At 37.7% G+C, this 12,601-nt stretch overlaps 1 protein-coding gene across 2 annotated transcripts in view; it reads right to left on the minus strand.

Moving 5' to 3' along the window:
• ass1 (argininosuccinate synthase 1) overlaps positions 1–12,601 on the minus strand; it is a 146,788-nt gene that overhangs the window by 98,450 nt on the left and 35,737 nt on the right. For both annotated transcript variants that reach the window (XM_048613342.1, XM_048613343.1), the window contains exons 5-6: positions 10,458–10,514; positions 7,313–7,387 (exon numbers count right to left, since the gene is read on the minus strand). In XM_048613342.1, the coding sequence (XP_048469299.1) occupies positions 7,313–7,387; positions 10,458–10,514 (132 nt within the window). The remainder of the gene's footprint in view (positions 1–7,312; positions 7,388–10,457; positions 10,515–12,601) is intronic.

Below are 12,601 nucleotides of genomic sequence, written 5' to 3' on the forward strand. Positions count from 1 at the left end.
TTCTGATTGCAGCCATGTTGTATAGTTCAGTATATTTGCCTTCAAGTAATGTATAAACATTCAACATTAGAAATTTATGGAAAATATTTTCATTCATTAGCTGACAGAAAACCAAATGCATGTACTTCAAAGCAATAACAAAATGCTGTTACTATAATTCTTAATAGCTTGAAAGTCTTGTAACAAAGTTGAATCAGACATGCCAGCAATGTTTTTTAGAAAATAATGGATATTTGAGAATGATTATTGATATAGTCTAGACAGTTTTTGAATAATGTACACCTTTGAGCGAGTTACAAGCTATAATCGATCTCTAATATATTGTTTATGTAGAAAACAATGGACATCTAAGAGTGACTGCAAGGCAGTGAGTGAATTCTGGGGTAGAGTTGCTAAACAGGAAGAAAAGCTTTAGCAGTTTATTCTAATTAACTAAAATTTCAGCACTGAAATCACTACTCTTTATACTCTACATATTCGTACAATGCATACACATATATGCACTATTTGGGCAGTTTTATATTTTGGGCTCTGCACACTGTAGACTAGATGGGTGACAACAGGCAAAATTGTAAAGGACCCTTGGAAACATGGAGTACAATTCTGTCTGGTTAGCTTAATGGCACATTTTTTTCTCTTCCCAGGATTCTGCAGGAGATGGGGTGACAGCAGGGCTAGTTAGTCAATCTGCCATGACAGGTAGGAAATTCACCTCCAGAAGGGTTCTATAACAGATAATTGATGCCACATGGATTTCCTAGCTAGCAGATCAGTAGGCACTGATAAGCTACCCAGAAATAGCAGACAGCTCTCAGTGGCAGACCAAGCTGCAGGCTCTATCCAACTGAGGAAGAGACTAGGCTGAAACACGGTGCAACAGTACCTTTTATTAAGAAGCAGGGGCAGAAGCTTGGAGAGGTTGAGGATGGGGCACTGGATGTCCCATGTGAATGCTGGCACTAATCCTTTTGCCAGTCATTTCTCTAATTTGCAACCAGTAACCAGGAGTGAAGGGGACTTCACACCACCTTGCATAATTCAACAATGCCAACCATATAGTGAGGTTATTAAGTATGCAGTGCTTGGTTGGCCCTCCAGACCTGGGGAGCTGACGACTGCCCTTGATTGGCCAGGGCAGCCACTTAATTGACTGTCACCTCTAAAATCACCCTCAGGTTTACACCACCAATATATCGAGGTTTAAGCTCTGCATTTCATTCCAACATCAAGGTCAAAACCAGAGAACAAAAGTTTTACCCAATAAAAACCACTGAGAATTAGTACTTTTAATGTAATCAGTATAGATCGAGAAATCAACGAGAAATTCTGCATTTACTGCATTTCAACTAATATTTGGGAAACAGATTACAAAGTATTAATTTGCATTTATATAGTGCCTTTAACTCTAAGGCATTCCAAGGCATTTCAGAGGAGTATTATGAAACAAAGTTTGGTATCAAGTCACACAAGGAAAATTTAGGACAGATGAATGAAAGCTAGGTTTTAGGGAGCATTTTAAAACAAGAGACTGACAGGCTGAAAGGTTGAAAGAGCAGCTTCCAGACCTTCGGACCAGGAATGTGAAGGCACAACTTCCAATGGTGAGATGGTTAAACGAAAATCAAATAGGCAAGAGCCCAAAATTGGAGGAGTGCAGCTATCAATAGGATATGAAGCTTGGATGAGTTACAGAGCACGAAAGAAGAATGGTCATGAAGGGTTTAGAAAACAAGGATGAGTATTTTAAAACACAGGCATTGCCAGAGCAGCAAAACAGTCATTACTGTGGGTAATGGACAAGAGAGTTTTGCTACGAATCAAGATATGGGCAGTCAAGTTTTGAATGAGATCTCAGTTTATGCCAAGTGGAAGATAGTTGATTATCTAAAAATGCACTGGAATAGTCCGTTCTAAAGAAGAGCCATACCAGACTCAAAACATTAACTCTGTTTCTTTCGACATATGATGCCTAACCTGATTAGTTCCACCAGCATTCTCTATGTTTGTTTCAGATTTCCAGCATCTACAACATTTTGTTTTTATTTACTGCAACAGTGAGGTTTAGAAGCAAAGGCCTGAATGAGGATTTCAACAGCAAATGAACTGTGACAGGGTAGAGAGGCTATATAATGAAAATGGAAGTAGGCTGGTGGCAGAGCAGATGTATGGTATGGAGCTCACTCCAAAGTCAAATACAACATCAAAAATACAAAAGAAATCTGGTTCAGCCATAAGCAGAGGCCATGGAGAGGGATAAATATACACTCTTCCCAATTATCAGTCAGGAAATTAACCAATAGGTTATGTACAACAGGCTTTAGTATTTGAATATGGCATAACAAAAAAAGCATCCATTCCCTCACCTTAATTAAAATGAAATTTAAAGTAAATATTGAAAATTTAAATTCCCATGAATGAAATTATTTACTGCTTGTGAGTTTTAGTATCAATTGTTGATTTGTCAAATATTTTTAAGTATCCGATGCAATTCCTGTTCAGATTATTGATAGAACTCATGGGTTTAAGTCAAAAAACGCTAAGGCCACAGTGAAATTGAAAAAAATTTTTTTCAGATGACAGTAAATATTTGATACAAGGGAACAATCAGATTTAGCTTAGTTCTTTTTCATCACAATTGTTAAGGGATCAGTGCATAACATATATGGTGAAGATGCATCAGCATATCAGATAAATGAAAAAGTTACAAGTAAAATAATAATAAAGTAAATATTGTTTAAGAAAACTACATAGATTTCTGTAAGTCAAAGGTTACTAATGTATTATTTGTAGCAACTGGACATTAATGAAAATGTGGAATTATTGTGAAAGATACAAAAAAGACAGGCAATACTTAAATCAGACCCAGGTCTTCACTGAATAAATTCTACATTAAATGATGTCCCCAAAATGTTTTCCTTTCCATTGTGGATATAAAAATTTTTAGCAAGAGATGAATCAACATGGCGTGACAACTTCATCCAAGTCTCAAAAAAATGTTTTCACTCATGTCATGGTTGAGAATAGTGATTATTTTAAGTAGGTGGTTTATTCTTTGTTGGCATTATGAATAGCTGAGTGCTTGTGATTCACACATGACTGTATCTACAGTATGCAAGGGAAAGGATTACTAACATTTAAAAATACAGTATTCTGCCAGGCCAACTGGTGCAATCAAATGCCTGCCTCTGCATAAAGAAACAGCAATAGGTAAACGCAAGTGGATATAAGAAACTAAGTCTAACGATTGGTTCCAAAATTACAACAAAAGTAGTTGATTATCACCTGAACCATGCTGAAATCACCATCATTAATATTTCTACCTTTGTTGTTGAGCAGTATACATCAATAATATACTTGTGTCACATGATTCTTGAAGATTTAATTTGTGATAATAGGAAGTTAATCAAAGGTGTAAAATAACACATGCAACTCACTTTTCTCTCATCTTTCCCTTGTTAGGTGAATTGTATGTTACCTCAAGTCAGAGTCATACAGCAAGTTGGCCCTCTTGTGACTTTCAGCTCTTACTGCAGCCATATTGGACTGGATTTGAGTATTTTGAATTAACTCGCTCAATCATGTTGTGACTGAGACAGGTAGGACTTGAATCGGTCCTTCTAGCCCACAGGCAAGGGTGCTACCACTTTGCCACAAAAGCTATGTGGCCTGGATTTAAGAGAGGCATCAGAGATCTGAAATCCAGCTGAATTTGTCAATCAACTGCATTGTTGTCAGGACGCCATTTTGACATGCGATGGCCCAAAAGGCAAATAAGACAGCAATTAGTGGGGACTTGTTGGCAGCTGCCACTGCTTTACTGATTAAAATAGGCAGCTTATCATTCAGCCAGAAGACTGAATGTGGCCATGGAGGGCACGGGTAGGATTAGCAACCATGTTGGCACCAACTGCTCCCCCAATTTTGAGTAAAGATCAACTACAAAGAACCTTAATTGACCCTACCCACACACCCCCTCATTTTTAATGGTTTGCATTGCCCATAAAGGGCTTTGTATGTAAATTTCTAATTGGCTGTATAGTTGATTACTGGTGCTGGTTAATATTTAAAAACAAAAAAAATGTCACACTGATTTGGTGATGGGGAAACCTATTGGTTGTGTGTGAGATAACACTTCTAGACACACAGAAAAGAAAACACAGATGTGGAGAAACCTAGTTACACTTGGCAGCAAATCTGACAACAAGGCTAGTAGGGCTCACCTGAGCAAAACATTGAAAGTTGCAGCATCAACAGATATGTGCTTCATAACCAGTTCTTTCAAAGCTTGTTAGTTTTAAAAAAGCTTAAAAGGAGGATTAATAAGCAATTAAGATATTTCCAACTTCCTCCCCATCCTTTTCAGCCTTTTGAAGATTCAAAACTGTCCTGGAAGTGTCAAGATTCTAAGATGACCTCTGGGATTGCAATTTTGAATTCCCATCTGCAATGGGTCCTCACACTATCCAGTCTGTTGACTTTGCATACTTTTAAAGCAGTTTTAATGAAATGTCTCCTGCAACACATCTATGGTTGACTATTTTAATACCTAAGAGAATGGTCCATTACATTAGGCAATGCACATTGATCATTTACTCACTGTTTCATTAAAATCAATGGAAACTGCTAAAATATTTTAGAACTAGATGACAAGTAATATCTAGCAATTTAGGTTTGTTCAGTCATAGTGCCACACCCAACGTAATACTCAAGGATTTGGAGGAAAGGGAGTAGTTCAATACATCTAGCCAGAATAAGGAAAAATGGCAAAGTAAACAAACTATCATGGCCTGTCTTTTCTCCCTTCGGATGCTGACTGACATGATGTTTGATTTTGGCTTGAGACTGGTCAGATTAGTAGTGTTACTCAAACCAACAGTATGAAGTTTGAGAAATACACACTTTATAATTAATCATGCTTGATTCTCTGTATTTAACATAACATTGCCAGCTTTTAATAATACTGCATTTGAGCAGCTGATGGCAGCCCTAAAGTAAACTTTCCAAATTTGCTTGGAAAGCTCTAGCTTTAGGTAAGAACTTCCTAACCACTAACTTTAGCAAAGTCAGCAAATTGGACTTCACCAGTGTGCCTAGGTCTTGCACATCAGGATCCAACAGCATCAACATGTCAATTAAAACAAAAAAGGTCGCTTAAAACTGTTATATAGCTGCCGTTCATTCAGATTCAGTAATTCCTTTCAGTAATTACACTACACATCCAAAATCCTTGCTTAACCAACATTCAACAATTAACTGGCATTGAAAGAGCAAGAAGAATTATTGATTTTTGTAACCATTATTTGAGTTTAAAAGGCAGTAACAAGAATTTTTGATCGGTTTATTCATCGTTTTCAAAACAAATCAACCAGTGACAGAATGTACACAGTGAATAAAATATCAATAATGAGTGGTCAATTTTCTAACCTTTTGTTTTTTTTCCTAAAATTTCACCATTTTAGCAAAATCATATTTTACCTAAAAGAGGTTTACAAATTGCTGCTGTCAATATGGAGCCAAAAGCTGGTGTAAATAATGGGGTTTGAAATTACATGGAATACAGTCTGTCCTGCTGCTTTTATCTAAAATAATGATGTTGCAAGGCTGTTGGCCCAATGCACAGAGATTTACACAGAGACCTGCACAGCTAGCCCAATGACCAAGCAAATGGGAGGATCAAAAATCTCAAAAAAAAATGTGGTCAGTCAACATCTTTAGAAAGAAAAAGATATTACCTATCAGTTCTAATACCCCTAAAGCATTAATTTGTCTTTTCTCTTTATTGATGGTGTGTGACCCGCTTCACGTTATAGCATTTTATGTTTTTAGTTCAGATTTCCAACATTTGCAGTTTTTAATCATTTTTACTCATTCCAGTTTTTACAAAACTAAATAGCTCTCAATTTTAATCCTAGAGGTTGTTTTTCTAGGGCTTTTTGGTTTAAACCAAAATTACTTCCTGTAATTTACTTGCAATCTAGTGATGATTCTTTAGGAATCATCTGCTTCTGGTCAGCTCCAAATGTAACCTTATTTTCCTTCTACAATTTAAAACCAACGTTCAGTAACATTTTTTTAATTGATCCAGCACTCGACAGCATAACTTACCACATTTTGTGGCCTCCGGAGGTAGGTAAAAACCCAATAAGCACCCATCTGCTTTATTTAAATGAAGTGACCTCTCTTTACAAACGTTAATTTTGACAGGGTTTACAGCAGAGGCAGGCACTTGTGCAGCAATGTTGAATCTATGGATTTATAACCACTTTTAACCATATTACTAACTTAAGTTCTATACCAAAAGTTTGTAACTCACTCGGAGGTACCAATTCTATGCACACTAAGAATTTAGAATTTAACTCAAAACACAAGATAAAATCAAAACTGACTAATAATTTGTGCACAGTACATTTCCTCGAATTTGGATAATGCTCCTACTAGAGATGTACCCATTCATTCATCGAGAACAAGAATGTCAATTTATATTTTCTTATATTTTTCATCAAATATCATTGTTACCATGATTTAGTTACTGCACAAGTTAGTTGTTGAGTGTGACATTCTGTAGGTGCCCAAAAACCACGACTTATGTACAGCAATGTGCCATTTTGGTTTTTCACATCAAGTAGGCTTATGGATTCTTCAAGTGAAACTGCCAACTAGAAATAAAACTATAGGCAATCTTCGGTTTAAAACTACACCAATGAGCAAGTGATAAATATCAACCAAATTGTATCAAATCTAAGACAGTCTTGAGACTAAAATCCACTCAAGGTTTTAAACATACACTGCTTTTTAATTACTTTTCCATTAGCAAAGCCTCTACACAGGAACCCTTCAGTCATTATTAGGAGAGCAAGGCAGGGGTACTTCTTCACTAAATAAATAAAATCTAAATCCAAACTAGTTTCTGATTTTAAAAAAATTGTTCAGAGAATACAGGCATTTCTGCCAAGGCATTTATTGCCCCATCGCTGACATGTGAGGGCCATAAGGCAGTTAAAAGGCAATCACGGTGCTGCAGCTCTGGATTCATATGTAACTAAACAAGATAAGGACAGCAGACTTTCTTCCCTAGAAAGGACATTCTTGAACCAGATGGGTTTTAATGACAATCCCAGTTGTTTCATGTTCACCATTACTGATTCTGGTTTTTTGATTCCAGACTTTTTTAATTAATAGAACTTAAATTTCCCAGCTGCTGTGGTGGGATTTGAAATCACTCTAGGCCTCTGGATTATTAGACCAGTAATAAAATTGCTGTGCTAACATTCCCAAAATAAAATATTCTGCAATTGTTAGCATTCTAACAAACCTTTGCATATTCCATCAAGTCATTGCGGCCCATGAATCGATTGTAAAATTCAGGTAGCCTCCATGGTGCAATTATCTGTAATAAATGCAAAGGAAAAGATATAAAAAGAAATCAACAAAAGTTCTGTGATACTTTTCAAGTTTGAATTAATCAATGGTAAGGATCCTGGAATTTATCAAACATCCTGTAAGGAGTTATGCCTTTCTATATGAATTGAATTTTATTTCCTGATTCAGTTTGCCTCTACTATCAAATTATGTAACAATTACTGAACCAATAGAGTTGTTGAGGTCTATGAGCTCTAGGAAAAAAAAAATGATCAGTTTACAAAAGCAGCTATCTTTAAAGAACACATCTGGGTTCAAGTAAATCAATAGCAATTAGTATCTGATGCGTTTTGCTCCCAAGAAGCGCAGAGATAGGATGTTTCCCAGCTCTACAAGCCTAACGGAAAAAGTACCTTGGAAGGTTGGATTTTTGCTTTGGCATAGCAGGAATTCTTGTGTTACAGGACAGCCAAACCTCGAAATAGAATGTGGCTGCTCGCCTGCCTCCCTGCAGTGGCACAATACTTCAGTTTGATTAAAAAAAAAGCCCAATACACCTACATACCCAATGTGCCATCTATTCCATGCCCATGCAATCAATACAGTCTGTGTCATCCTATACCCCTCATCAAATCGCGTGACCCATACTTTCTATAAATCCTCCAAGATCCCTTTATTCCCGATGTCACTTATAAGGCTGTATCCATCAGCCTGGCTCTTTAAAAACCCCTTGCTAACCTGAGCCCCTGTATTGATAGGCATGCCCTTCATAGCCCTTAAGCCAACTCAAGACCATTCCATGTCCTTTCCCCACACAACCCTTTTCCTTCCCTCCTCCTTGCCAACTCACGTAACATGCAGCATGGGTAAATCTCAGGAGCCAAGGTGACATCGTTATATGTTTATTCAAAACATCACGATTTGAAAAACACACTCCCGATTCAAAAAATTCAAAACATTGAAACTCTTTCAACAAATCCCTCACAGTAGCAAATATTTGTTTTCTAACCTGACAGTTCTAATGGGCTTAGGTACTTTACAGGCTTATATCTTTGTCTACTTTATCGTAATCCCAAAGGGTACTGGAAACCAACCCCTACAACTCACTACAAAGAAAAAAACAAGGCACTCTGGGTGACAGACTGGGAGGATACTAAAATTCAGTTTAAACCAATATTTTAATGGCCAACTGTCTCAAAACCACACGTGAAACCTGACAGCCACAAACCCACTTCTATAAAAATCGAAACTGACATGTGCAGAGACAGAACTTTGGGGATTTTCAACAATTTCATTCACTGTAGAGAGGCTCTCTGTCATGATGAAAATCTGGATCTTTAAGAAAATATCCTTATACAAGTTTGAAAAATAACTTGCTGCTGCACAATACAATGTTCAGCTGATTGATTAAATGCATTTATCTAAAATAATTTTAAAATATCCACCTTTTCAGATACAAATGCTCACTTCTTTTGCTCCAAAGAGTAAAAGAAGTTATTTCAACCTCTTGTAAACTCAATTTCGGCAGAGTAGGACACTCCATGCGGAGGTCCTCTGCTCCGCCTGTTCTTTTTCTTTTTTTTGTCTCTTGTTTTAGCAGACCTGGAGCAGCGTGCAGGAAATCAAGTCCCAGTGCAGCGTGAGGGGAAGCGAGTCCTGGAGCAGTGCAACCTAGCTCGGTGCAGCAGATTGCTAATGTGGAGCCGACTGGAAGCTTGGAGCGGACTGGGACCTGGCCCAATTGGTCAGACCACGTTCTGAGCTGCTGCTATTTGAAAGTCTTTATCAGACTATAATGTCAATCCTTTAACTATGTTATAACTATCTTATTTCTAACTTTTTTTTAGACACTAAGTAATGCTACTACTTTGCCTTTTATTTCTCTTCTGTATCCAAGATTTGTACCTAGGTGCTTGTATCTAAGATGGCACCATTAGAGGCAGCCATTGTAAAAACTTTTCACTGTGCTCCTGTACTTCTGTGCTGGACTACACGTGACAATAAAGGATATTCTATTTAATTCTTTGTTAAATTTAGAAGTAGACTTTTTAAATGTATGTAAAATAAAACTTTATGTAAAAGTTTGTGTCAATTAAACAGTAATACTTCACAGCCTCTCATTCCTCTTATTTTCAGCATTTTAAAAACCATGTATTGGTTTATTGCTACCTTATACATTATTTTTCAACAAAGCTGGTATCCTGCAGAATTGTTTTTGGTCTGTCGCCTTCATTTCTCCAAATGAAGAAACACAGCAGGCCTCAAACTTTGTCATTTGAATTTAGGAAAAAAAAACTAAATGTAAAGGAATCAAGTCAACCAGTAGGACAAAGTATGTTTATTTGTCTGTTCATTTACATGGCTCAGGACTGGGGGCACTGATAAATAAACTTCACATTAGTTTTGTGGCTCAAAGTGGGATTATCAATCCTTTTTTAAAAACTAAATCCAATGAAACAAAAGGAGGATTACTCAGGCTGCAAGCAGAGCTCACCACAACCCACTTTAGTCCGAACTACAAGAATCTACCATGTTAGTAGTTTTCAAACTTTCGAGTGCCAGGCTCCATTGTCTTAAACTTTATTAGGCAAGGCTAATAAAAAGTGTTTCAGCTTCTCATTATACACAAAGGAAAACCAAGCAGGGGTATACCCTTCACTTTCCATCATCTGACAGTCATTCTCCTTTGCCCTCTTCCAATATACAGAAGTAACATTTTAAAAAGCCAACTCACTTATCTATGCTCTTTGAACATGACTTAATGCAATATCGTTGTAACCTAGATAAATATAAATACTTGCCCAGCAAATTACAATTTATTCATTTTGCATGAAACAGCAAAAAACAAGAGAATAGATTTTTAAAGCAAACAAAACAGGCTAAAGTTTCACAGCAAGACAGTCAGCATTTGACAGAAAAAATTTAACATTTCACCAGCCAATTCTAATGTAGGTTCCCAATCAACTGCCTTACTGTGCATTAGCAACATTTTCATCACTATTGGTATTTGTAATTCAACGTTATCCAGGGAAAATTAAGACACAACAACACATCTGATACAAGAAATATGCAAAAACAGCATGGAACAAATATCTTACCTTGACTTCAGGATACAGTGCATAGCAAGTCAACTCAAACCGAATCTGATCATTTCCCTGAAAAACCAAGGAATAAAGCTTAAAGTTTAAAAAGAACTGCACACACCATTATTCAGCATATTCTCTACACTTGCAAGCAGCTTCTTATGTCTTGCAAACTGAGGAATATAATTGCTTACTCCTAACTAAAAAATTTAGGTATGAAACTGCTATTTGAGATTGTAGGAGATTAACACAATGGCTTCATGTGGCATTCCTTTTTTATTATTTTAGTGCAGATGTTAACCAGTATGGTTCTACTTGGTGGTATTACTGGTCAAGTCAGATTTCAAACTAAAACCTGGCTTGGTAGACTATAGTTTTAATCTTACAATTTGCTTATTGCGGTGGTCAGTCACTGAACATATTCATAAAAGGCTACTAATGTACCTTAACAAAAGAACAAAGTTTATTAAATATGAACAGAAAGAAAAAATGCCAACCATGGGGCAAATTTTCCCAGCCCCTGAAAGACATGAGCAATGGTGAGTCTATGGCAAGTTTGGTAAATGCAATTATCGATGACAAGGAAAGACCAAATCTGCAATCAAGTTTTGAGCAGCGAGATGAGAACCGCATTAGTGGCCAGCAAAAGGCCTATTTGCAGCCATCAGCACCTAATCTCACCTCATAGGTCTGCAGTTTCCTATTCTCTCATGCGCTGGATAGAAACTAGAAGGCAACAATTCCTGACAAGAAAGTCAGAGCAGGTACCTGTTGCCTCAGCTCACTATTCACTCCTCTGGGCCTCTCTCATGGACAGTAGTCCCAATCATCTCAAGGTATCATCCATGAGCAGTAACAGCCTGCAACCCTGACCATGGTGGCTGGCACTGGACAAACATCAGCCTCACCACATCATCAACCCACTTAGAATACAAGTCTTTACCTCAATATTGCTCCTGGAGTGCATTGATACCTTTCATTGTAATGCTTCTACCTGGGCATTTTGTGTGTAGGGACGATCACCCACCTCACGGATTGGACCAGGGTGCACTTCAGGCGTCTTTGCTTGGTCTCTTAGTATTCATTCACTTAGCAGTTATCGGATCATCAAAGCAACTCCACCTTACTTTTTTACGCTTTCTTGCCTCATTCAGAATTTAAAGATTCACACTATTTTCATCTTGCTTATCTTTTGCACAGACACAAAGCCAGGCCACTTATAATAGTTTTCAATAGTGACCACTCAAGGGGGTGGATATGTTACTGACTTTCCCCAGATGCAGGTCACTACTGACAGTACATAAGTCACATCAAGACTGTCATATCATAATAGCAGATTTTATCAGCACTAAAGGGTTTCATTTCACCAATGCACAAGTCATCTTCAATCATCACATCTTAGACGTCTGTGCCAGGTACCCTGATGCCTTGATCCTTGAGAAATCTGCAGCAGGTACCCATGATGCCTACATTCTTAAGAATTCTCATGTTCCTACTTTGTTTCAAGGGTTGGATACACTATAAGGACTGTTACATGGAGACAAGGGCTACACCCTGGAACTATGGCTGACACAACTCCATGACTAAGGCCTAGAGTAGATACGCTGCAGTTCACTCTTTGACCAACACAAGCCTGCAGAAGGTGAGGTTCTAATGCTTGCATCAGTCTACAGGGGAGGGGGAGAATGCAGTATAGTCCAGAGAGAAGGGGTTGCATAATTCTAGCTGTGCTGTGCAATATTGGAGCAAGAAAACAGGGGAAATGATGGACACTGAAGAGCAAGGAAAGCTGCACTCTTGTGAGGAGAAAGATATGGACATTGAGCAGGAGAACCATCACTGTCAGCATGATACAGCACTGCAGCATCAGATTCCTGTCTGTTCCCAGAGTAAATGCAGCATCTCCTTGTGCTTATTTTCCTGAGCTTTGTTGTTATACAACAATAGTCATACAACATAGAATCAGACCCTTCAGTCCAATTTGTCCAGCCAACCAAGTTTCCCAAACTAAACTAGATCCACTTGCCTGCTTTTGGCCCATATTCCTCTAAACCTTTCCGATTCATGTGCCTGTCCAAATGTTTTTTAAATGTTGTAACAGTACCTGCATCATTCCACAAACGAACCACCCTCTGTGAAAAAGTTGCCCCTCAGGTGCC

Source organism: Rhincodon typus, chromosome 28 (assembly GCF_021869965.1).
Source record: "Rhincodon typus isolate 14 chromosome 28, sRhiTyp1.1, whole genome shotgun sequence".
NCBI lineage: Eukaryota > Metazoa > Chordata > Chondrichthyes > Orectolobiformes > Rhincodontidae > Rhincodon > Rhincodon typus.